Source organism: Notolepis coatsorum (genome assembly GCF_963971535.1).
Source record: "Notolepis coatsorum genome assembly, chromosome: 6".
Taxonomy (NCBI): domain Eukaryota; kingdom Metazoa; phylum Chordata; class Actinopteri; order Aulopiformes; family Paralepididae; genus Notolepis; species Notolepis coatsorum.
In genome coordinates, this window is record NC_140170.1 from 84,913,560 (window position 1) to 84,940,486 (window position 26,927).

Genomic DNA, 26,927 nt, shown 5'->3' on the forward strand with positions numbered 1-26,927 from the left:
TCATCTTAAATAACAAACAGCATTGCTTGTTGTAGTTAACAAGGAGAGGAAGAGTTGATTTCAGCAAAGAAAAAAAAATAAATTTAATAATCGAATTTTATTAATCAAGATCTACTTGAAATCAGCCCGCGATCTACCTGTCGATCGCGATCGACTGGTTGAGCCCCACTGGTCTAGAGTGATATTAGACTCATCCCAGTGGCCGCCAATGTGTTAATAATACTGTGTAATTTAAAAGTAAACAGAAGTTTTGAAGATAAATTTCACGGGTCGGGAACCAATGGCTCGCGAGCATGTCCGGGTCATTGTAAAGGTGAAGAAATCAATTTGATCAGATAGACAAATAGTTTATCCGCTTCAACCCTTGTAACGGAAAACATGGCGAAAAGAAAAAAAGACGGTGATTACCGTGCATTCCAGGCTGCGTGGACAGAGGCATTTGCATTTGTGGAGAGAGCAGGATCTGCGGTATGTCTAATATGCAATGATAAAATTGCATAGATGAAATGGTCATAAACGCACCATGCTTCATTTGCATCGAAATATCCAGCTGGGAACAGCAGGAAAAGGGCATGCGAGGAGCTACAGCGGAGAGTGCAGACGAGTCAGCAGCAACTACGTGTGTGGACCAAGCAAGGTGACGGAATTCCACTAGCTTTGCAGGTGCTTTGGCAATAGTAAGGAATGGAAAGCCATTCACAGATGGTGAGTATGCTAAAACATTCATGCTTGATGTGGCCAATGAACTGTTTGATGACTTCCCAAATAAAGACAAGATAATCAAAAGAATAAAAGACATGCCCCTGTCAGCAAGAACTGTGCACGATCGTAGCATCATGATGGCAAATCAAGTCGAGGAAACACAAATTAAAGACATAAACGCCGGGACATACTTTTCTCTCGTGTTAGATGAGTCAACAGACGTTAGCCATCTATCTCAGTGCAGTATAATTGCCAGGTATGCTGCAGGTGACACACTGCGTGAGGAAAGCTTGGCTGTTTTGCCAATGAAAGGGACAACAAGAGGAGAGGATTTATTCACGTCTTTCATGGAGTTTGCTAAAGAAAAAAAACTACCCATGGATAAACTTATTTCTGTCTGTACTGATGGTGCACCCTGTATGTTGGGGAAGAACAAAGGATTTGTAGCGCTTCTCCGTGAACATGAAAAGAGAGCCATCCTAAGTTTTCATTGCATTCTGCACCAGTCATTCAAAGCACGTTTTGGAGAATTTCGTGCGCGCACTGGTCTTTTCAAGTTCATCACTCATCCACATGAGTGTGTGCAGTGGACAAAATCGACCTGACATGCATCCCCGGGGTCTCTATCGGAGACTTTGACCTGGAAGTTGCTGACCTGAAGGCATCAGACATGTGGATGAGTAAGTTCAAGTCACTTAACACTTTCAGTGCCGGCCATTAACATGGTAAAGCATGGTTAAATGCCAGCACCCACTTCAATGATAGCGTTGTGAACGCATAATCTCTGTCTTAAATCATGGCTATGTGTCTAATCTGCCCGTCGCTTATCAATGACTTGTTTTCAGTCAACATTGTTGAAACGGATTGTTTTTTTAATCGCTTCATTTCCGTTTTATAGCATTTTGAAAAGCCCTCGTTTTCAAGGAAAATATAAAGATTCCGTGATAAAAGGCATTTACTGGAATATTCTGGATACACAAAAACTTTGTAATTTTTCTGCCTATTTATGAATCCTTTTCAAATAAACGCTAGATTATCGATAGTATATGTATACTTATGCACGCTATAGAAGCGGGCTGAAATATCGATTATCTCATTTCCTGATCGCTCGCACAGCCACACACACACACACACGCATAGGGCAAACGCTTATATCTTAATTCCTTACCTCAGATCAGATGTTATCCAAAAAGATTATTCCAATTCCTGATCGCCATTCCAAATATCGATCACGCTTATTGATTACAGTGTTGGGTACTGTAAATACATAATCCACGCGTTTTCCGGGCCGGCGAGCACAATGGATTCTTCAGTTGGCCTTGACGGAAAAGTAAAATGAGGAAACTGCCCCCCCCCCCCCCTTCGTCAGTCTAAAGTAATGGGGTGCAGTTATACAGGGAGAGACGATAGGGGGCGGTATCTTCCCAATTCAGCGTGTGAGTATTGCTGTATTGACCATGTTTGGCTCTACATATGCATGTGAGCAGTCATTCTCGCATATGAGGAACAAATCTGTAGACCATTTTCGCCTAAAGGTACATGCCTAAGTAAATGGAAGATTGCTCCACTTCTGCAAGGTCAATTTGCATGTTCTTGGTATCTAGGAACATCTAGGGACCTGGGGGTATGTATTTCCAGTGTCAGAAATATTGTGTCTGTTACTAGGCTGAGAAAATTGTAATGAATAAATTAATTATGATTAATTATGATTTTGATGATGATGATAAAAAATTAAAAAAAAATTGGATAAATGCTCACTGAGCTCATTCACCACCTTATTGAGATCATGAAAATCTAAGCAAATTAACCGCGGGAAGATGATTAAACAGAAGGATTTGTAGATACAGTAATTAATGATAATCGACTTTAATTATAAATTCATATTTGACCTTGAACTTGACCTTGACCATATTATGGCCAAATCATACATCTATGGATAGGGAAAATGCTCCTCTTTCCAATGGCAGGGTTGAATCTGGATTTAGTCATTTCTTGCGATAATTAGCATTTTCCGATAAATTTTTATTTCCGATAAAACATAACATCGGTAAAAATGAAAATATACACTTTGACTACTGTTTTTGATATGGTTATGGTCTTTACTCTTGGCTACAAAAAAAATATTTAAAAACATTGACCTCTTAACATCCAAGGGCCCACATGTGGACGATTCTTTGCCGAGCTCTAGTGGCTCGGGTGTGCATTTCTTTTAATACAATATATAGATAGAATTAAAGCCATATTTGTTGCCTGTCGATTGCCCTTTCAGGTGACAAACTCCGTTCAGCGGTTCTCGAGTTACATGCCGATATGTGAGGCGTGCCCCAAAGTACGCAAAAGTACACATTACCACCCCTGACTCCCGGGGCTCTAGCTCCGTCAATCATTTGGCCATCTCGAAAATATTTGCACAGGGTTGTAGCCAATGAGTGTGGCTTTCCAATGATACCCAATGATATGATAATTGGGGATCTAATACGGTCTCTATTGATCGATTTATGATAAAGAAAAGCAGGGTCCCCCTATAGGGGGACCTTAAGGCTTAACAGGTTAAGACCAACCTACGCTCACGTTTAACTGATGGAAGCCTCAACGCCTGCATGAAGCTCAACCTCACCACGTATGAACCAGACTACAAGGCCATCAGCAAAACCATGCAGCACCAGAAGTCGCATTAAAAGTAAGACATATTTAATTTATTATATGGTAAAAATACTATATGGCTCTCAATGAAATATATTTAGAAATATTTGGCTTTTATGGCTCTCCCAGTCACAAAGGTTCCTGACCCCTGTTCTAAGCTCTTATACACTCTAAACCTTCAGAATCTGAATAGGCGCCAAACCAAAACACACTATTACAGATTTGAGACTAGAAAAACTTGACACAGTGCTGAGCTGCATCTCAAATTAATCTTCAGGTTCCCAGCTTTCAGATGATGTCACCACTTCTATTGATTGATTGATTGAAAACTTTATTAACTGATTGCCGAATGGGTACAATAGTCAGCTCAATACAAACAACTGCAAAGAGGATGAAAACTAGAAAAATACTTTTGTCTTGTTTACATAAGGGCCCTCCAAGAGGTCACATAGCACTACCGCTCCAGTACTATGTGATTACTATCTACTGTTGACCTGCTATGTCCCCATAAAGATCCCCTGCCCCTGGGTCCTGTTATTAAGAGCATATTCCTACAGCACATGCATATATGATATCCTCAGTACTCAGAGACATAGGAATGGTTGCATGGATGGGTGGGGGGTCTTCTTCACTCTAGAAAGGCTATTTGCTCCTCTATAATGACACAACAAGACAAGTAGCCTCTCTACCATTTAAGGAGGCTTACATCAAATCTCACCAAACACAAACAGTGTCTTGGTTACACGAGGGGAAAACAGGAACGTTGCATTTTCGAATGATTTCGTTTGCATGTCCAAGTCAAACGGCAACGGCGTTTTAGCTGACATTTTCGTTTTCCCAGCAGCAACACTAAGGGTGCGGTTACACCTTTAGTTTCATCTTCGTATTGTTGTCATATGCGTTTCGCCGCGACGTCGTGCGCCTCGAGTCACACTTTCGTTTTTTTTCCGTTTTTGTCACCCGAGCACACTGATGTAGTACACTGCCAAAGCAGTAGGTGGCAAACATGAAGGCAATTTCAACCAATCAGAACTTGAATGTGCCTGCAAAGCAAATGTCAACAAGGCGGCCACCATCTTTTGCCTAGTTACCCAATGCAGCAATTCTTTTTCAGCAAAGCCTAATAAAAGTGCAATAAACAAAACGGATACATTCACTGTGTGTTCTGCCTGTCATTTGTTGATGAAACAAAACTAACATCAACACAAGTGACCACCAAGAGCGGATAGTTTAGTCTAAAAAAAGATCGGTAGCATTGTTAGCTGCATGCTAACGTCAATGGAGTATGCCATTATAACAATATAGCATTGTGGCTAGAAGCTAACGTTAGCTCACGCTACTTAGCCAGCACCAAACTGATGATATCGCGAGCTATCAGTAGTTAGATAACATTAGAGACAACGCTGTGTGTATTAAACAAAGGTGAATAGATGACTGGGCCATTTTGTTTAATGCTTGTTAAGTTGAAAGAGGAGCTCTGAGCTAACAGGGTCTGAATCCTGATAGCTCACGTTAGCCAGCTGCTCATGCAATCGGTAATGCTAGCAGAATGAATGGATGTAAACTTTATTTAACATATTGCATATGGGTACAATACAATACGGCTCAATACAAACAATTGTTAAGGGAATGCAGACTGTTGTAGCTTGGACTGGGGTCCTTATAACAATAACTTGACAACACATGGTAGCTGAAGCTATTTGGGACACGGAGCTATGTCCCAAACACACACACACCCACACACACACACACTGTTGTCACCGGAAGGGCACGCAGATGGTATCTACTGCGCATGGGCGTTTTCGCAACAACGGCTCCGTGCAGACTACACGCTGTTGTCGACACGTTTTTTTGCGTTTCTCCAAAACGCAAACACAATTTAGCGTTTCAGCCGTATCCAAAAAAAAACGCCAAAAAACGCATTTCTGTGTAATAGGGACATGAAACGTATTCAAAAACGTATAAAAAAACGCCACAAATACACTAGTCTAACCATGGCCTAAGACGGTGTTTTCGTTGTCAAAACTCCCTTGGAATGGTGTCATCTAACTTCGCGCAAGCCATTGTCGTTGCTGTAGTCGAGCGTGGGCGTCAGCGCTGCATCCAACATCGTGGATGTGTTAGGGCAGCAGTGGCGGAGCCCAATAGCAGAACACAGGAGGAGAGAGAATGGAGCGTTTTAGGTTGGTTTTAATGTAGGCCCCAAGCAGACAGGTATACAAGTACAGGATTGTGCGAATACGCGCGAGCAGGTGCACTCCTCGTGCAGCACAGGAGCGTCCAGGTGGGTGGTGTCTCGGGAGCGGTGGTCCTGGGCACAGGGAGAACAAAGATTAGGACAATGCAGGCAACAAGGAAAGGGTAGCAAGGCTAGAGTGCGTCGTCGTACCTAGGTTGTTAGGTAACACTGCGACGAGGGAGAGCAGGATCCGTGGGCTGATGTAGGGGTTTGTTGATGAGGGAATCCCTCACAGCCTCGCTGATTGATGTCCCTCTGGCAGCGTGGGAATGCTGCGGTCGGATGCTGCCCATATAAGGGTGTGGAAGGATGAGGGGTGAGGAAGGCTCTCGCCGTGATGGTGTGGAAGGAGGAGGGGTGAGGAAGGCTCTCGCCGTGATTATGACAGGATGAACACAGGAACACTTACATCCAAAAAGGCAGAGAATGAGATGCTCCACTTTATTAAAAATAATCTGCCAACGATGCTTAATAACAAGCCATAGACATTTAGCCTAAGCGTCTTTACTAGGCTAACGTCTTTCGGACCTTGTTTTAGAAGCCTATAGCCAATGTTCCGAGGCATATTGCCTTTAACACTGTTTAGCCTATTAAATAGGCTAATTGTTTTTTCAGCCTGTTATTCGTTTTAACTGTGAGGGCTGGAGGAATCCTGCATGCAGCCCAACGAGGGGGTGTGCCGTTTTTCTCCTTCACGCACCTGATGGGAGTTTGCGATCAGCTCGGGAGAGTACTAGTATTGCAGACTCCCCTCCACTCCTTGTTGGGTCGTTCTTGTTACCACCATCTACTGCCGCGTCTCCGGCGTGAGACGACGTGCAACCCATGGTGTTCCACAAGGAAGCATACTAGGACCGCTACTCTTCCTAATTTATGCAAATGACATGTCGTCAGCCTGTGACTGCAACTTGTTCCTGTTTGCGGACGACTCAGCCCTGCTGGTCTCTGACAAGAACAAATTGCAGGTTGAAAAAACCCTCAGCACGGAACTAGGCAAAATCTGCATATGGCTCGCTGATAACAAACTATCATTACACATGGGCAAAACAGAGTCCATTCTCTTCGGTTCAAATAACAAACTCAGCAAGACCGACGGCTTCTCAGTTACAGTGGGTGACAATATTGTCACAAGGAAAGACGAAATTACCTACCTGGGTTCCATCCTAGAGGCAAATCTTTCCTGTGACAAAATGGCATCCAATGTAATAAAAAAAGTCAACCAACGAACTAGATTCTTGTACCGGATCTCCTCTCTGGTAAACAAGAATACCCTGAAGACTCTGGCAGGAGCACTCATTCAAGGGTACTATGACTATGCGTGCACCTCATGGTACCAAAGCACCTCAAAGGCGCTTAAAACAAAATTACAAACATCACAAAACAAACTGGTCAGACTACTACTTGACCTGAACCCCAGAACCCACCTCACCCCTGCCCACTTTGCCAACCTAGGATGGCTTAGAGTAGACGACAGAGTACAGCAACTTGCAATGGGCCTGGTCTACAAGATACACTATACGACCGGGGTGCCCATGTACATGTCAAAATACTTCCCAAAGGTCAGTGAATACCACAACCACTACACCAGAGGAAGCTCAACAAATCATGTTAAACCCAGATTCGGCTCAAACAAGGGACTAAACACGTTTCGCAATTATGCCACAACAATGTGGAACGCCCTACCCAAAGCTGTAAAGGAATGTGAATCCCTGCCCACATTCAAAACCGCCCTTAAAGAGCACCTACGGGAGGCTGCAATTCGAAACTGGCCACCGTAAATGCCCAAAACCCCCACCACCTCCTAATAGACAGTCTCCTCCCCACCGCATGTATATATTCCCTCCCCGCCGTATGTATATTTCCCTCCCACCCACCCACCCCCTCCTAATGTACAGTCCCCTCCCCATCATATGTATATACTCTGTCAGGATCTAGGGGTAACAGTACTGTATATTTGAATACCGCCTATGTCACAAATGTATCAGTACTAAATACCTATATGTCCCTATGCCATAAATGTCATGTATGTTGTGTATGTCATAAATGTCTATATGAATTGAAAATGGGGGACCCTGATGGAAACAAGACAAACGTCTTTCTCAGGTCTGCATCCCCTTAACAATTGTATGTATTGAGCCGTACTGTATTGTACCCATTCTGCAATCTGTTAAATAAAGTTTTCATTCATTCATTCATTCATCACCACCTGTCGCCGTTTTCCTGGAGTGGGACACCGTCTTCGCTCTCTATTACTCCACGGGAGGATTCCAGTGTTCCCACTCCAGACGTCCTGCCGGCTACTTCCCTACTCCCTCTTCATGGTCCTCGTTCCTGGGGTGAGGCTCGCCATCGCTCCCTATTACTCCACGGGAGGATGCCCGTGTTCTCACCCCGTCCCCCACGGACCCCCTGTGTGCTGCGTTGCCCGTCGGCAGCGTCTGGTCGGGAGGAAGAAGATTCCTTGGCAGAGCTGCAGAGCCGCAGAGCCCTACTCGGTGTAAGGACGAAGAGGATTCCTGTTACTTTTCACCCAGCCTGTTCGCCCGTTAAAGGCACAGTGCCGCCTTTTTTGTGTTCATGGACGTTGATGTTTTTACCCCCTTAAAGGCTGAGTGCCGCTTTTTTTGTATATAATAAATCATATACTTGCTTTGGCTAACTCTGATTACCTGTCTGTGTCATGCAATTGGGGTCGCATTACAAACCATAACTGTAACTGAGGGGTACAATTCCCTGACTGTATTGAGAGTATGGTATCATTAAACCACTACTGAGTTATGTACTTTAATTACTGGCCATACAGTACACAGGTATATATGATGAACACCCACACAATAACACGGCTTAACAAAGAAAGTCCTGTTTGGAATATTTATTAGAAGAGCAGCAATATTAGATTACAGTATTGAGAATTAGGGTCGCGCTTGTATGGCGAAGAATGTGCATGAATAGGTCAAGAGTGTAAGTCCATGAGCATATTACGATGGGGATAATTAATACCACCTGTAGCATAAGAATTATATAAGGCACACTCGTAGGTCAGCTGGAGATACTAAGGGGGTTCCCTCCGGTTGTAAGCCAGCAGGGGAGAGGAATGTTCGGATGCAAAAGTCTGGATCAACGAGGAATCAATAAGCTCCAGCTACGGGAGGCGGTACATATACTCCCCTCGATCGGCAGACAAAAGCAGCAGCTATAATCCAAGTATGCGGGACAGCATGGATGAAAGCCAGCCAGCCTCTTCCTAGAGACGGGCTCGAGTGATGCTCCTCACGGGTAGATCCCACACAGCAGCGGGGTAGACGGTTCTCTGCTCCAGCCGCCACAGTACCAAAAGCAGTATAATCCAGCCGGAAAAGGCTCTGCATTTGCCGGTGTAGATTCTCCTGTGCACGGTACTTCACATTTAATTAGGTCGAACTTGACGTTATTTCACTAAGCTCTGACACTTTTACTATCCTATTCGCACGCGGTTCTAAGTGCTCTATTTAGACGCAAGGTTGCTCACTTCACTTGGTCGTTGACTCGTGGTGAAGGCTTCAACTTGTTGGGTTAACTAACTGCTGTATCCACCTGCACCGTATTTATACGTAAGGTGAATAATTTACATTTACATTTAGTCATTTAGCTGACGCTTTTATCCAAAGCGACTTACAAGTTCTGTGCGACAAGACAGCAAGAAGGGTATAACTCTATCAGCTGAGTAACAATGTTCATCAAAGTGTTGCGTGTTACAGTGTAGGTTAGTTTATTAGGACAAGTGCATGACATTAAGGTTAGTCGGGGTTAGATTTTTTTTTTTTTTTTTTTTTTATCATTTCAGATAATGGTTGAAGAAGTGAGTCTTTAGTCGACGGCGAAAGATTGGACGGGATTCGGCTGTCCTAACTGGGATGGGTAGTTCATTCCACCATTGTGGGGCAAGGACTGAGAATAGGCGGCTTCTCTTTGATGACCCTCCGGGAGCTTGGATAGGAGTAGATCTGAGGCGGCCAGAAGACGCAGAGCGTAGGGGTCTTGAGGGTGTGTAGTTAGAGACCATTGACCGGAGGTAGGCGGGAGCGGTTCCCTTTGCCGCACGGTATGCTAGGTCGAGGGCCTTGAAGCGGATACGTGCAGCAATGGGGAGCCAGTGCAGGTCCCTAAGAAGTGGGGTGACATGGGCTGACTTCGGTAGGTTTGAGATCAGGCGGGCCGCTGCATTTTGAATGAGTTGAAGAGGCTTGGTGGCAGTGGCCGGGAGGCCAGCTAGCAGTGCGTTGCAGTAGTCGAGGCGGGAGATGACTGTTGATTGGACGAGGAGTTGGGTGGCTTCTTTTGTCAGGAAGGGGCGTATCCTTCTGACGTTGCTCAGGAGGAATCTGCAGGTTCTGGTTGTCGCTGCGATGTGAGCAGAGAAGTTCAACTGGTCGTCGAGGACAACACCAAGGTTCTTGGCGGTCGGCGACGCGGTCACAGCTGCATTCTCGACTGTGATGGAGAGGTCGGTCAGGGGGGAGGATTTGGCCGGCAGGTGGAGCAATTCTGTTTTGCTTAGGTTCAGTTTGAGGTGGTTGGTCGTCATCCAGGCGGAGATGTCGGACAGACAGGCCGAGATCCGCTCAGAGACGTGGATATCTGAGGGAGGGAAGGAGAGGAAGAGTTGAGTATCATCGGCATAACAATGATATGAGAAGCCATGAGATGTGATAATGTTACCCAGTGATTTAGTGTAGAGGGAGAAGAGAAGGGGTCCTAGGACCGAGCCCTGGGGGACACCCGTCCGGAGGGGGCGGATGGCCGACAGAGTCCCTCTCCATGACACTTGGTAGGAGCGGTCATTGAGGTATGATGTCAGCCATGTCAGCGCAGATCCAGCCACTCCCATTCCTGCGAGGGCCGCGAGGAGGATCTGATGGTTGACTGTGTCGAAGGCTGCAGATAGATCTAGGAGAATCAGGACAGAGGAGAGGCCTTTCGCTTTTGCTAAGTGAAGTGCCTCTGTGACCGCAATGAGGGCCGTTTCTGTGGAGTGGCCAGTCCGGAAGCCAGACTGATTGGGGTCTAGGAGGTCATTCTGTAAGAGATAAGCAGTAAGTTGGTTGGATACAGCACGTTCAAGTGTTTTAGAAAGGAAGGAGAGAAGAGAGACAGGGCGATAGTTGGCTATGACGGTGGGGTTCAGGGTTGGTTTTTTTATGAGGGGCGTGACTCTGGCTTGTTTTAGGGAGGTGGGGACCACCCCCGAGTTGAGTGAGGAGTTGATGGTTGCAGTTAGGAATGGGAGGATGTCCGGTGCTATGGTCTGGAGGAGTGGGGAGGGTAGCTGGTCCAGCTGGCATGTAGTCGGACGGTTCGACGTTACCAGTGTCAGGGTCTCGGCTTCTGTAATGGGAGAGAAAGATGACAGAGTGAAGGATGAGGTTCTCAATTCAGCGTTTGGAATGGGTGGGGGTTGGGAGAAGGAGCTGCGGATGTTCTCCACTTTTTCCTCAAAGAAGATCGCAAAGTCTTCGGCAGAAAAAGATGATCTACATAATGCCTTTTATTTGTAATTGTTAGGCTATTTGAATCCACCATTTAGGGCTAAACGATGTATTCAAATAGCCTAACAAATAAAAGGTAATATGTCTCGGAACATTGGCTTGCAATTGCATTATTGCAAACTAAAGAAATGTGAATTAAAGTTTAGCCTATTCAATTGTTTTAGAAGCCTATAGCCAATGTTCCCAGGCAAACTGTTCTGAAGGTCCAGATTAATGATTAGATTTAACATTGGCTATAGGATTCTAAAACAAGGTCCGAAAGACCTTAGCCTAGTAAAGATGCTTAGGCTAAATACCTATGGCTTGTTATTATGCATCGTTGGCAGATTATTTTTAATAAAGTGGAGCATTTTCGGATGTAAATCTGTTCCTGTGTTCATTCACGATGTTGGATGCAGTGCTGACGCCCACACTCGACTACAGCAACGACAATGGCTCGTGCGAGGTTAGATGACACCGTTCCAAGGGACTTTTGACAACGAAAACACCTTCTGAGCGTTGCTGCTGGGAAAACGAAAATGCCAGCTAAAACGCTGGTGCCATTTGACTTGGACATGCAAACGAAATTATTCGAAAATGCAACGTTCCTGTTTTCCCCTCGTGTAACCTCAGAGGCACAGAGGCCGTGATACTGTGAGCAGGGCTGGATTAGGAGGCTCAGAGACACAGAGGCCGTGATACTGTGAGCAGGGCTGGATTAGGAGGCTCAGAGACACAGAGGCCGTGATACTGCGAGCAGGGCTGGATTAGGAGGCTCAGAGACGCAGAGGCCGTGATACTGCGAGCAGGGCTGGATTAGGAGGCTCAGAGACACAGAGGCCGTGATACTGTGAGCAGGGCTGGATTAGGAGGCTCAGAGGCACAGAGGCCGTGATACTGTGAGCAGGGCTGGATTAGGAGGCTCAGAGACACAGAGGCCGTGATACTGTGAGCAGGGCTGGATTAGGAGGCTCAGAGGCACAGAGGCCGTGATACTGTGAGCAGGGCTGGATTAGGAGGCTCAGAGGCACAGAGGCCGTGATACTGTGAGCAGGGCTGGATTAGGAGGCTCAGAGACACAGAGGCTGTGATACTGCGAGCAGGGCTGGATTAGGAGGCTCAGAGACACAGAGGCCGTGATACTGTGAGCAGGGCTGGATTAGGAGGCTCAGAGACACAGAGGCCGTGATACTGCGAGCAGGGCTGGATTAGGAGGCTCAGAGGCACAGAGGCTGTGATACTGTGAGCAGGGCTGGATTAGGAGGCTCAGAGGCACAGAGGCTGTGATACTGCGAGCAGGGCTGGATTAGGAGGCTCAGAGGCACAGAGGCTGTGATACTGCGAGCAGGGCTGGATTAGGAGGCTCAGAGACACAGAGGCCGTGATACTGTGAGCAGGGCTGGATTAGGAGGCTCAGAGGCACAGGCCGTGATACTGCGAGCAGGGCTGGATTAGGAGGCTCAGAGGCACAGGCCGTGATACTGCGAGCAGGGCTGGATTAGGAGGGCTGGATTAGGAGGCTCAGAGACACAGAGCTCTGGCACAGGTTAGGGCTTGGAAACACACAGCTATCTCTGACTACTTGTACATAATAATTAGCTCATGGCTCTGTTAGTTATCAGTGTTTCTTTTTGTTTTGTGTAATACGTCTATTGATATTCGCAACGTTTGGGTCTTAACACATAACCAGACCCAGACATTCTAAATAAATAAATACTACTATTGTTACAATGCAACGACAAGTAAACAAAGTGTGTGTGTGAGCAGCGATCTTACGATGTAATAAGAGCTATGGTGATGGGATTTCTCCTGGTTTGTAGGAGACGATACATGTGAAGTCGACAGCCGCTTCTTTTCACCTGACAGAGAGGAGTTTCACTGGGAGAGCATATCTCCCCCCATCCCCTCCCTGCTGACCAGTAGGAGTCACTATTGCAATGACCAGGACTCATAGCTTCCCGACTTCCCACCTGCGAACACTGCCAATTGTGTTCGTAGGGACGACTGAGGTACCACTGCTGGGAATTCAACCCCCGGTCTCTGCGGTGCTATGCAAGTGCTTAGACCTCTACAATACTAGTGCTTAGACCTCTACACACTACATAGCCGCACCAGTGCTTAGACCTCCTGAATACCCAGCCTATCCAGTGCTTAGACCTCTACACTACCCATGCTTAGACCTCTACACCAGGGGTTCCCAAAGTAGGGGTTGCGAGCCACCGCCGGGGGGTCGCCAGATGATTAAATAAAAAAAATTAAAATTAAAATAAAAAAAATTTATACAGTCAGGCCACTGAACTTAGAAGCAGGCCAGGCCAGTGTTTCTAGTTGCAGCAGCGCAATAGTTAGATAACCTAGGTGGGGAACAACCAGGAGATCACTGCAACTCACACAAGTTGGAGAACTATCTCTCTCTCTTGCTCTCACACACACACAAAGGGAGCCACATGTGTTTGGTGGAGGCGGGACCCTTACAAAAAACTGTTGTTGCTAATCATTGACACATGCTAGCCTGTAATAATCCCCCCCCAAAAAATCTACTTTGCATTTGATATATTGCAAATATATGCCATCACACACACTGGCATTTAAAGGGTTAGAATTATAAAATGAATATGTGGTGTTATGATCAGGGCTGAAGTTGAATAAAAGATTGTATTTTTTTCAATCTGACATTACAAAAAAACAGAAAATCCATCAAAATCAGTGTTGTTGCTAATCATACATATGCTAGTCTGTTTTTTTTAACAATAATTTGTGATGCCATCACAAACACTGGCATTTAAAGGGTACAAATGACTGGGGCTATATTTTGCACTATATTTCCTGGCCTGAATGATTTCCCCAGTCTGGCCCTGGTTAAAAGCCTCCAATGCTTATTAGTGTGTGTGCGTTTGAACGTGTGCATGTTTCAACCATACATTTCCATTTCTAAAAAAATATATACTGTATATATATATTATAAAAAAAAAAAAAAAAATTAAACCTCCTATAATAGTGGGGGTCGCGGCTCTCTGACACCGTTATTTGGGGGTCACGGCCTGAAAAGTTTGGGAACCCCTGCTCTACACTACCCAGCCGCTCCAGTGCTTAGACCTCTTCACTACCCAGCCGCTCCAGTGCTTAGACCTCTTCACTACCCAGCCGCTCCAGTGTTTAGGCCTCTACACTACCCAGCCGCTCCAGTGATTAGACCTCTACACTACCCAGTCGCTCCAGTGATTAGACCTCTACACTACCCAGCTGCTCCAGTGCTTAACCTCTACACTACCCAGCCGCTCCAGTGCTTAACCTCTACACTACCCAGCCGCTCCAGTGCTTAGACCTCTACACTACCCAGCCGCTACGCTCCAGTGCTTAGACCTCTTCACTACCCAGCTGCTCCAGTGTTTAGGCCTCTACACTACCCAGCCGCTCCAGTGCTTAACCTCTACACTACCCAGCCGCTACGCTCCAGTGCTTAGACCTCTTCACTACCCAGCTGCTCCAGTGTTTAGGCCTCTACACTACCCAGCCGCTCCAGTGCTTAACCTCTACACTACCCAGTCGCTCCAGTGATTAGACCTCTACACTACCCAACCACACCAGTGCTTAGACCTCTTCACTACCCAGCCGCTCCAGTGCTTAGACCTCTACACTACCCAGCCGCTACGCTCCAGTGCTTAGACCTCTACGCTACCCAGCCATACATAATTGCATACACATTGACACTGGCATTTGAATGACACTCACCAACTTTGACCCTCCAAATATAATTGGCCTATAAATTGTCGTTGTTTGAGCCACAGCGAAAAAGGCACAGTCAACATTGCATTTACCTTTGCAATAGTTTAACAATCTAAAAATAAAACGATCTAATACGTTTTTTTTATCCACTTTTTCTCCCATTTTTTCTATATTTTTCTCCCATCCCAATTTCGTATCATCCAATTCAACCCTCCCCTGTCACGAACGCTGTTTCTTGCCTCCCACAAGCCGGCTGCAATGTGGACTAAGTCATACATAGCACAAGTCCCCTCCGGTACTTGAGGTAACAGCAGTCGCATCTTTTCACCTGCGCAGCTCGATCTCTCAGTGGCGAGGAGTAACGCGTGGGAGGCTCACGCTGCCCCCGACACTTCCTGATTCTACTGCGCAGGCGCACCAACCGACCTGTAGGAGTCGCTGTCCACAACGCCCAATCCCCACCCATCAGTTTCCCACCCCCTAATACGGCCAATGTGTATTAGTATGAACGACCAGCTAAACTGAAAACAATGTGGAGAGCTGGATTCGAACACGCGAACCCAGCGTCTCCACATTGGTGGCGAGTGCCTTGCCCACTACACCACATAGCCGCCCTAAAACGATCTAATACGTAATAACTTATAAAACACCAGAGCACCATAAAAGCATACAGACCTAGTCTATTTGAATAGGCTGAATAATAGCTTCTCCCATGTGCCACCTGTAATTACCTACATAATATCATAACATAACATAAAACAATAGACTGTGTATATACCCATATATTATGGATGTGTTTGTTTGCTCTAAGAGAGAGCTCTGAACAAGGAGAGAGAGAGAGAGAGAGAGAGAGAGAGAGAGAGAGAGAGAGAGAGAGAGAGAGAGAGAGAGAGAGAGAGAGAGAGAGAGAGAGAGAGAGAGAGAGAGAGAGAGAGAGAGAGAGAGAGAGAGGGCATGGTGCAGAGAGAAGTATGTGGGTGATAAACAATTGTGAGGGAGAGACCAAATCCCACCATATGTCCTATGTAGTTTTGTGCGATCGCTGCAGCCTGCTCGGGGCTCCTTATTACTTTACTATTCCATAATTGAAGCAGGGTTCCTGCAGGTTTCAACTAGTTAAATGTAAGACTTATTAAGACCACTTTGAATAGAATGTAATACCTATTTCACAGCCATACTGGCAAAAGTATGAAAGAAGTAATTGCATACAAATAGATGGGGGGGGGGTATTCGTACTGCTTACTTTGCAGCCTGGATATTTTCCACAAACACATTTAATTGCGATACAAAGCAGTTAGAAGCAAGATAGAAGTAACTTCCTGAATCCTCCCTGAATCCTGAAGACGTTTTGAGACCCAGGCCTGAGGCGAATTACCTGAATTCTCTAATATTTTTCAAATTGGTCAATGACAAGTATTTTATTTGAATGAATTTCCATCATTGTCCATTGAAATATATATTCAGTATAAACCTTTTGAATGCATGAGGGCGATACTACACAGGTTTGCTACTCAGAGCCTCTGGTAATCAGCTCTCTGGCCCCTGTTTACAACATGGAAATGTCATAGTGAACCTATTGTCATTGCGATACCCATGCATTAAAAACATATATGTATTAATTGCCATCATTGTCCATTGAAATAAGCCATGCCCCCCATATCTCATGAACCACTTGTCGTACAGATGTATGGGAGGCGTCAATGAACTCAGTACAGACGACTACTTTCATTGGTCTAGGTTAACCACCCCATGCTTAACTGTATAATAATGTAATAGTGGGATTGTGTAATAGTGTGTAATATGGTGATAGTGTAATAGTGCAGTGGTTCCCAAAACCACAATCTGCTCCTTTCACATTCTAATTCTACATAATAGTTTTACCCCACAGCTAATAATAATAATAATTTAATATAATTACATATCAAAACAAGTTTGTAAGCTATACACATATACTGTTCATATTTTAAAATGGCATATCAAATATAATAGCCTATGCTCGCTTCTGAATGTGAATAAATTTACGTTGCAAAGCTAGTTTCTCAACTTTCGTCAAATTAGTCTTGTTTGTTCTAAAATATTTCCCCCTATGGATGAAGACTATGACTAGCTCCATTCAGCTCTCTCTCTAGTCAGTGGAACCTGAGCCACTTCAAAGTTGTTCCTACTACTACATGACTGGCTTGAAGGCATACAGTATAGGAGATTTGTATCCCGGTTTATGTATATCCATATTCTCATATTGGTTGGTCATAGTGGTTAGTTAGCTCACAGACAACTAGCTAGCTCACAGACTAACGTTAAGCTACTTCTGGAGCTTTGTAATGGGAAATTCTATCTGTCCTTCCCGGACTCCTGACTCTGTCAAAGGCCGCAAGGAGTCGAAATAACTGACTGCTGGTCACTTCTGCCCTGTCTCCTTTGTTTCCTGGACAATGCAGTGGTGGACATTTTTGGTGAGTGAGATTAACATCTTCATTCTCAATAGATTAGCTACTCTTTGTTTACATAGCGCCAGCTAACGTTATCCTGGAAGAGTGACACATGATGACAGCAAACTTCACCTAAACTACCATCAGTTCCCTTCTAACTCTCTTATTACTGCTCTTATCTTGTTCTCTCTGTTGTGATTAACAGTATTGTGGTGATTTGTAGACAATAATTAATATGTTCACTAACTTGTGGTTAAAATTAGGCCACATCTGTAGCGATATCATTCTTCAGCGTAATGTTACTCTCTTCTAACTCCGTTCCACTTCGAGCGTCATGGCCATAGTAATATATTTAGTCATTTTAATTTAGACATTTAAAAAAAAATATATTTTTTCAGTTGATATTGGAACATAATTTAGGGCTCGTAACTGCTATTTTTTTTATTTGTATATACTACCTGGAAAATGTGACATCATAATGACATCACACTTTCCAACTTCTTTAACTTGATAACTCTCAAACCAACATAATTAGTCGTTTTAGGGATATGTGTGAGACGATGGGCACAATAAATGGGCTTTATCTTTTTGGAGTGTTTCTTTAAAGGGAGTGAAGAGTGGTGATAGTGTGGTGATGTAACCAGGCTGGCCTGTGCTTAAATGTCACACCAGGACGTGCTCGGTATTGACAGAAGGGGATCATGTAAGATTACCTCAAGTATAGATTCACATTTTCGGGAGCTTGCTTAAAGAGCCCTTCAAACTGGTCTCTGGCCCACTGGAAGAAAGAAAATATGAAGTTATTGTGGAGAAAACGTATATTTTCATCAGAGCCAAATACAAGTAAAGTATTGCATCATTAATCAGGATATTTGCTCATGAAGCATCAAGTACAATTAAGAATAAACAAGATCTAGATTTACACATCATTCCTTCCATTGCCAGAGTAACAAACAACAAACAAAAATTTATTGGAATGTCATTCCACTCCTCACCTGCAGGGTGTGCTCAATGCGGTGGGGGAAGTTTTTGAGCGTGCAGAGTGGGATGGCTTTATCAGAACTGGACGTATCCGGTCCGTAGGATTCTGTCAGGTGTGGCACCACCACCATCGTATAGCCCTTACTACCCTCGGTACCTCCCTCCAGCATGGGCTTCTGGTACAGAACGCATCGCCCATCCAGATAGACTCCTGAACAGTATAATAGAGTATTTCATTTGAAAAACCCATAATTTACTTTACCAAGCAGCATATTTGAACTAATATACTTAATGTCAGCTGGGAGGCACTGTGGCATTGCTGTATTCCAACATTCCTCTGAGTATCTATGGGACGGGTTGGTACTTCTATCTATCCAGGATCAGTTACATAATTAAAAGTCACTTGTACTTACTGGCACTGTCTGCAGTAAAGTAATACTGGTGATGGTGAAAGTATCAGTAATATGACACAGTATCAGTAGTATGCCACAGTGTGGAGTGCTGGCCACAGTGGGTGGTAGTGGTGTGGATAGAATAATGCCGCTAAAATGGTATTATCATAGTGTTGTTGTCAGCTTTCCTTAGTAGGAATAGAGTTGTTGAAGCAGTTTTCTTATCAGTCTTGGACTTTAGTGATGTAATTTATAGGCATGCTGCGGCCTCCACCATTAAATCCTTGGACTCTGTCTATCACTCTGCCCTCAGATTCATCACTAATAATAGATACTCATCACTGTGTCTTTTATGAAAAGGTTGGTTGGCCCTCTCTGACGGAGAGGCGCAAAAAAAACACTGGTACATTTATTGGTAAGCTAGTAGGATAATTATTGTAATGGAATTTTGGAACCTATGGATTGGAACCCATTCTAGTGATTGGCTGGTCCTTAGGGTCCCCCGAGTTTGCTCGGAACAGGTGTGTGCCCCTTAGCTCATGGAATGAACTCCCAACAGTCCTTAAAGCTTGAGATTCTCCGGGCGGCTAGGTGGTGTAGTGGGCAAGGCACTCGCCACCAGTGTGGAGACGCTAGGATTCGCATGTTCGAATCCAGCTCTCCACATTGTTTTCAGTTTAGCTGGTCGTCCGCAGTAATACACATTGGCCGTATTACGGGGAGGGAAAACTGAAGGGTGGGGATCGAACGTTGTGAACAAGCGACTCCTACAAGTCGGTTGGTGCGCCTGCGCAGTACAATCAGGAAGTGTCGGGGGCAGCGTGAGCCTCCCACGCGTTACTCCTCGACACTGAGAGATCGAGCTGCGCAGGTGAAAAGATGCGACTGCTGTTACCTCAAGTACCGGAGGGGACTTGTGCTATGTATGACTTAGTCCACATTGCAGCCGGCTTGTGGGCGGCAAGAAACAGCGCTCGTGACAGGGGAGGGTTGAATTGGATGATACGAAATTGGGATGGGAGAAAATATAGAAAAATGGGAGAAAAAGTGGATCAAAAAAAAAAAAGCTTGAGATTCTCCCTTCTGATGCAGAGTTTAAAACCTTGATCTCCAACCTTTGTCAATCAAATTGTACATGTTTTAATTGATTTGTTTTGACACTTTATTTTCTCTCATCTTGTTGATTTTTTTTAGCTGATTTCTGTATGTACACTCGACGTGACTGTAAACGAGGGAAACCTCAGTTGCCTTTCGAGTTTAAAGGGGAACTATCTTATAAATGGCCTTTTTGAGTGTTTAGCATCGTTTCCTAGCTATGTGAACTTATATTAATATGATCTATGTCTCAAAATTCTCATATTGGCGCATTCTTCCAATTCTCCTCTCACAATATTCACCCTCACTGAACTGAGTCATTTGAAAATGTGCCCTATATGTGATGTCATATAGTCACTGCTGCATGTTAATGTTCAGGGGGGCCGGCCCGGCGCAGTGGTTTAGGAGCCCAGGCTCAAAACAGCTCGAGATCTTGAGGTAGAAAAATGCTGTTTTTGAGGACTTGATTAGAAATACAAAACAATGAATAAAAAAAATATATATATTACAGAGGTGTTCCATAGACTCACAGGAATTGTGTAAAAGTGCCCAAATAGTGAAAGAAATAGTAAAATAGTTCCCCTTTAAATAAAGGTTTGAATTAGGGATGTTCGATATTGGCTTTTTTACCGATACCGATATACCGATATTGTCCAACTCTTAATTTCCAATACCAATATCAACCGATACCCGTATTTTTTTTTAATACCGATACAGATCATTTCTGATATCACATTTTAATGCCAATATCGGCAGATAATATCGGACATCCCTAGTTTGAATGAGTGTCTCAAAGGTACGGACTGGCTTCCACGTTGTCCAGCGCTGCGGCGACTCCATCCAGGCCGGTATAGAAGCTGTGTCCATAGATCTGTTCGCTTTCCGGGTCCAAGCGGTTCTGGTGAGCTGTGATGTTCATTCGGGGGTTCATGGCTCTGGCCGCCTGGGCTGCGACTTCTGACTTCTGTCTCTGTCGTCGAAGGACACGAGGATGGAAATGGGAGTAGAGTTTAGAAACTGAGTACACTGTGATTTCTCCAGACCTCTCTTGGCAGAGCCTGTGGTGTGGCCAGCAGTAGCAATCCCTTCCTCCCTATCCACACTCCCAACTCACACATCACAACAAACGAAAACATATAAAATGGTAAATGGACTGCATTTATATAGCTCTTTTATCCAAAGTGCTTTACAACTTATGCCTCACATCCACCCATTCACATTCACACATCGACGGCAGAGGCAACCTGTTCATCGGGAGTAGTTGGGGGTTAAGTGTCTTGCTCAAGGACACTTCGACACGCTGCCGGGAGGAGTGGGAGTAGAACCGGGAACCTTTCCGATTACCAGACGACCGACCTACCTCCTGAGCCAATGCCGGCCAAACGATACCATAATGTAAACGATACCAAGAAGGGCTCTTTTGCTTAGAGGTCGCTGTTCGATGGCTACATTACAGATTCTACCTTTAAGAACAAATCCGTATTTAGCATGACTGCCTGGCCTTGTAAGTGTCGTAATGTGTGTCATAAATGTCACAATTACGGGACTGTGGGATTGAGGGGAACACGAAAAATGTAAAAATCTAATACTTAACCCTTTCACTACCACACAACAAAGGGTTAACACTTTCACTACCACACTACAGAAGGTTAATCCTTTCACTACCACTCAACAAAGGGTTAACACTTTCACTACCACACTACAGAAGGTTAATCCTTTCACTACCACACTACAGAAGGTTAATCCTTTCACTACCACACTACAGAAGGTTAATTCTTTCACTACCACACAACAAAGGGTTAACACTTTCACTACCACACTACAGAAGGTTCTGTATCGTATAGCTCTCGCTCTGCGTCACTCTCTGCACTGTCCTCGCACACGTGCACGCGCACTGAATAAAGACCACAATGTACCTTTAATCCCAATATTTGTCTGACCACACCCCTATCAGCTTACCCATATAAGCAGGGGTGGGGCCACCCACTCGCCTCCTTCTCGCTTTCTCCACAAGGAAGTGCCTCGGTAGATCCCCACTTGAAGTGATGTGATGGTAGGAGAAGAGTTGGAAAACAAGGATACGTTGACATCATATCTTTATTTTTTCTCTCACTATTTTCGAGAAAATACGGCGATATTGTCTTCGTACTGGAGTGTCTGGAAGATGATGATCATTCTAAAAATCCTCCACCGGTTTTCGTATTGGGAGTTCGCGCCGCTACATGCCTTTCCAACTGCAGTCCTTGCTGTGTGCTGGTTGCGGTAAAGACACAGCTGGGCTGTAGGACGCGCTGCTGTTGTGAGAAGCGGTGGGTTCCAGGTTTGGTGAGTTATGTTTTGCTGGCAAGCTCCACTTGTCTGTTAGTGCTATGGGGGCTAGTTGACAATGTTTATGAAAACCGGCCCCAGACTAGGGTCCTTTGTTCAGCCTCTTAGACGACAGAAGACCTTGGTCTGAAGCCCATTATAGTTTAACTAGTGGGCCATGACCATTGATTGATTGATTGATTGATTGAAAAGTTTATTAACAGATTGCAGAATGGGTACAGTACAGTACAGCTCAATACATACAATTGTTAAGGGGATGCAGACCAGAGAAAGACTTTCGTCTTGTTTACATCAGGGTCCCCCATTTTCAATTCATCATAACATATATGACATACATGACATACAGATAGACAGTACTGCTACATCTATACATTTATGACATATCAGATTTGCAAATACAGTACCGTTTGTGATACAAAAGTGTCCAGAAAAGGAGTGTATATACATTTGGCGTAGAAACTGTACATTGGAGGAGGTTGGATGGGTGGGGTGGGGTTGGGTGAGGGCTGTACATTGGAGGTGGGGGGGGGGGTTGGGTAGGGGACACACACACATTTTACACTGTACATTGGAATACTGATAAAGCCTTACTTGGTCATTTACTGTACAACTAGGTTAGGACATTTGTAGGGGCCAGTTACGAATTGCAGTCTCACGTAGGTGTTTTTTGAGAGTGTTTTTGAAAGTGGGTAGTGATTCACATTCCTTTACAGCTTTAGGTAGGGCGTTCCACATTGATGTGGCATAATTGCGAAACGTGTTTAGTCCCTGGTTTGAGCCGAATCTGGGTTTTACATGATTTGTGGAGCTCCCTCTGGTGTTGTGATCGTGGTATTCACTGACCTTTGGGAAGTATTTTGACATGTACATGGGTACCTTGGTCGCGTAGTGTATCTTGTAGACCAGGCCCGTTGCTGTACTCTGTCGTCTACTCTAAGCCATCCTAGGTTGTCAAAGTGGGCAGGGGTGAGGTGGGTTCTAGGAGTCAGGTCAAGTAGTAGTCTGACTAGCTTGTTTTGAGATGTTTGTAATTTGTTTTTTAGTGCCTTTGAGGTGCTTTGGTACCATGAGGTGCAAGCATAGTCGTAGTACCCTTGAATGAGTGCTCCTGCTAGAGTCTTCAGGGTATTCTTGTTTACCAGAGAGGAGATCCGGTACAAGAATCGCGTTCGTTGGTTGACTTTTTTTTATTACATTGGATGCCATTTTGTCACAGGAAAGATTAGCCTCTAGGATGGAACCCAGGTAGGTAATTTCATCTTTCCTTGTGATAATATTGTCACCCACTGTAACCGAGAAGCCGTCGGTCTTGCTGAGTTTGTTATTTGAACCGAAGAGAATGGACTCTGTTTTGCCCATGTGTAATGATAGTTTGTTGTCGGCGAGCCATATGCAGATTTTGCCTAGTTCCGAGCTGAGGGCTTTTTCAACCTGTAACTTGTTCTTGTCAGAGACCAGCAGGGCTGAGTCGTCCGCAAACAGGAACAAGTTGCAGTCACAAGCTGACGACATGTCATTTGCATAAATTAGGAATAGTAGCGGTCCTAGTATGCTTCCTTGTGGAACACCACAGGTCACTGTGAGGGGGGGGGGAATGACATAACATCATTAACACTGGTGATCCCTGTGTTTTCTGGACGAGTGGATGTCTCTGTCACCGTGTTAGGCCCCATCTTTCATATCCAAATGAGAGTATTCCCTCACGAGGAGATATGGGCATAGATGTTCATTAGCGGAAGATCTGTGTTCAAAGTCAGCTACACAGGCCAGTTGGGTATTGTGCTGGCTCCGTCGGGTGTTGGTAAAATCACCGTTGTAAAACTGTGTTAACATCTTGTTTCTCTTTTCTCTTAAAAAGTGAGGAGGGTTTCAGAACGGCGGCCTGTCTGGGTGAGTGTTATATCATTGTGTACAAGTTCAGGTGATAGCTGCTTAGCTTACGTGCTAGTGGTGGCCTACTGTTAGCCAGTCAGCTGTTAGCTGCGGCGCTAGCCTGCTGTGATCACTAGGTGGCCTACCTGGGTTAGGCTAGGAAACGTTAGCTTGCTGCTATCGCTGCTTAGCTTACGTGCTAGTGGTGGCCTACTGTTAGCCAGTCAGCTGTTAGCTGCGGCGCTGGCCTACTGTGATCACTAGGTGGCCTACCTAGGTTAGGCTAGGAAACGTTAGCTTGCTGCTATCGGCCGAGGCCCAGCGCGGGGTGGCTCCGGCCCCTCGCGCGCCGCCGCGGTTCCCAACTCCCCTCTCCCTCACGGGGAGAGGCGGGGGGGGATTCGAAGCTCCCCTCTGGTCGCGTGCGCCGTTCGCTCGGCGTCTCGCGGGCAGGGGCGGTAGCGACCGACGGTTGGAGCGGCCGTTAGCTTAATGCTACTCTGTTGAACGTGCTTTGATTATAACATGTTTTAAACACTCTTGACTACGACGTCATCTTTGACAGAGGATGTTCGTCGAACCTGCCCTGGGCCAGGACGGCAAGGACTGCGTCAACAAGAGGGACCGTAGCGACGGGGTGGAGCGGCGACGCTGCCCAGATCGACAACACGGAACGGCTGTGTTTACTACGGTGCCTTGAGACTGCACTTCGCTTGATCTACGCTCTGGGTAGGCAAGGTTTGGCCAGACCTTGTACACTTCTTCTGGCTTTCCCTTCTAAATGTTTTGTAAATAACGATGTTTTCCAAAACGAGTGTTGCTGCACTACATTTAGGATACGACGCGAGTTGTGTGTGAATTGTCTTGTCACTGGTATTTAGCTTCTCCATGCAAATCGGGTTGTTGTTACAGATGTGAAAATGATCTGGTTTGTTGTGTTGAGAAACATCATGTGTGTTTATATGTACCGTGTACTCACAACTAAGGGGGTTAACTAACCTATAAAGCTATGCTTAGTGACAAATGAGTAAAGAATGATTCTTTTCTCAGCCTGTAATGACAATGAACAGTGTGTTCACATATTAACAGGTTTTCCTGTTTTAACTGGCCGTATTAAGGGTAAAGTAGGAGGATTGTGTTTCCCCCCAGTTCCCTGGGGTCTTCTTCATCCTCCTCTCAGACATGTTGTTGCACTATATTGTGTCACTGTGTGGTAGGGATACGATGTAACCCTTAGCTTGATTGCTGAGGTTGTGCTAAAATTGCTGGAGAAACTTTATTTTCCTAAAAGAAAAGATTGTTTGGTCGCTTTCGTGTGTGCTTAGCAAGGCCTGTGGCCAATACTAATCGAGAATTATGTATTCTCTCATTATGAAAAACGGCGTTCCTCTGTAGAGTGTTTTTGCCATTTTTTGTAGGTGATGATGGGTTGTGTGTGTCATGTGACCTACAACTGGGTTGGACTGGCCACAGAAGCACATGTGTAAGTTTGGTACCGGGGCTCTTGGAGAGCCCTCTCTATTCTGTGTTTTTTCCTTAGTAAAAATCAGATAGCAGGTTAGCTCATGCGCTGTGTGAAGCTGTCAGACGCTTCATAGAGCTGACTATGACTGTGTCATACTCTCTTTTTGTCATTACATCGTATCATGGGTGTGGGGTCGTAAAGGGGTGAACTGGTAACCTTTCCTTCCCCTTTTTTCTGTTGGTCAGGGGTAAACCCACCTGTCCTTCAAGGTTCCTGTCACGTTGCGGTTCGGCACGTTACAGGGTGAGGGGGTGGGGGGGGGAGTTTCCTGGTCCCACGGCCTGGAATATTGGGCGTGTGCACCGCAGAAATTCCCCCGCCATAGAGTACGTCACCGTGCGCGTCTCTGTTGGTAGGACTTCCGTGTGCTGTTCAGGTCCATGTGATGGTTCTGTTTTGGGGGGTGGTCAGGGCTCCTCCTCACCAAGCTCCTATTCGGGCCTTCTGTGAGTTGGGACTCCTCCTTCCATGTGAGGGAGCCTCCTTCAGAGTACAGCGCCTCCTCCTCAGATTGTCAAGGTGAGTGGACCCTCAAGAAGGAGTCCTACTCTATTGTGTATGTATTCGATTCAATTCGATTATTGAGTGTGTATGGGTTCAGTGCCTCCTCCCCGGAGAGCCCTAAAACCAATTTTTTACATGGCTCAAGGTGCAATATATTCTTTTCAATCTGTACAGCTCGCGTGGGAAGTCTCTCTGGGGATTCCCGTCTCCTTCCTATGGGAGGGTGGTGGGATGTAAAAATGTGAAAAAAAATTACCCCCGGCTGTGTAGACTGGGATACATACTGTTGGTGCTTCCTGCTTTTCTATTAAAAAGAGTTGGAGTTAGGAAGTGTCACACCCCTCTTGTCGTTCCCCTGGGCGCCTTGGGGATTCAATGACAGGTCTAAATAGCCTGTTCATTGATGTGGGTGTGTCCCGACGCACGTATAGTGCTAGCTCGGGGTGTTCTGTAAACAGGCGACTGACTGGCACGCCTTGGTTGCTTGAGGTTAAAACGGCGTTTTTATAAAGCAACTGGGATGGAGGTTTTTCCTCTTCCGACGACCAAATCCGACGACCTGGTTTGGTTATCGACGGATTCTCGTTCATATCTGGGGGATGATGACGGAATGGATCTGAACATATGTAGAGGGGTCTCACGCCCTGGGGGTGGGCCACCGGGCGCGGTTCGCCCGAACGTCTGGGTGGCGCCTTCTTTTCATGTTTAAGATCAACACGCATATCTGCCCCTTCTCCTGGAGTACACGTGTGCGAGGACAGTGCAGAGAGTGACGCCGAGCGTCACTATACTAACAGAACTTGGTTATAGTCATAACCTAACGTTAATCCTTTCACTACCACACTACAGACGGTTAATCATTTCACTACCACACTACAGACGGTTAATCATTTCACTACCACACTACAGAAGGTTAATCCTTTCACTACCACACAACAAAGGGTTAACACTTTCACTACCACACAACAAAGGGTTTTAATCATTTCA

General features: G+C 45.4%; 1 protein-coding gene across 2 annotated transcripts in view; it reads right to left on the reverse strand.

Moving 5' to 3' along the window:
* Positions 1-26,927, reverse strand: part of uba7 (ubiquitin-like modifier activating enzyme 7) — a 226,259-nt gene that overhangs the window by 158,952 nt on the left and 40,380 nt on the right. For both annotated transcript variants that reach the window (XM_084316792.1, XM_084316791.1), the window contains exons 13-15: positions 20,516-20,681; positions 18,239-18,435; positions 17,957-18,021 (exon numbers count right to left, since the gene is read on the reverse strand). In XM_084316792.1, coding sequence (XP_084172918.1) covers positions 17,957-18,021; positions 18,239-18,435; positions 20,516-20,681 — 428 coding nt within the window. The remainder of the gene's footprint in view (positions 1-17,956; positions 18,022-18,238; positions 18,436-20,515; positions 20,682-26,927) is intronic.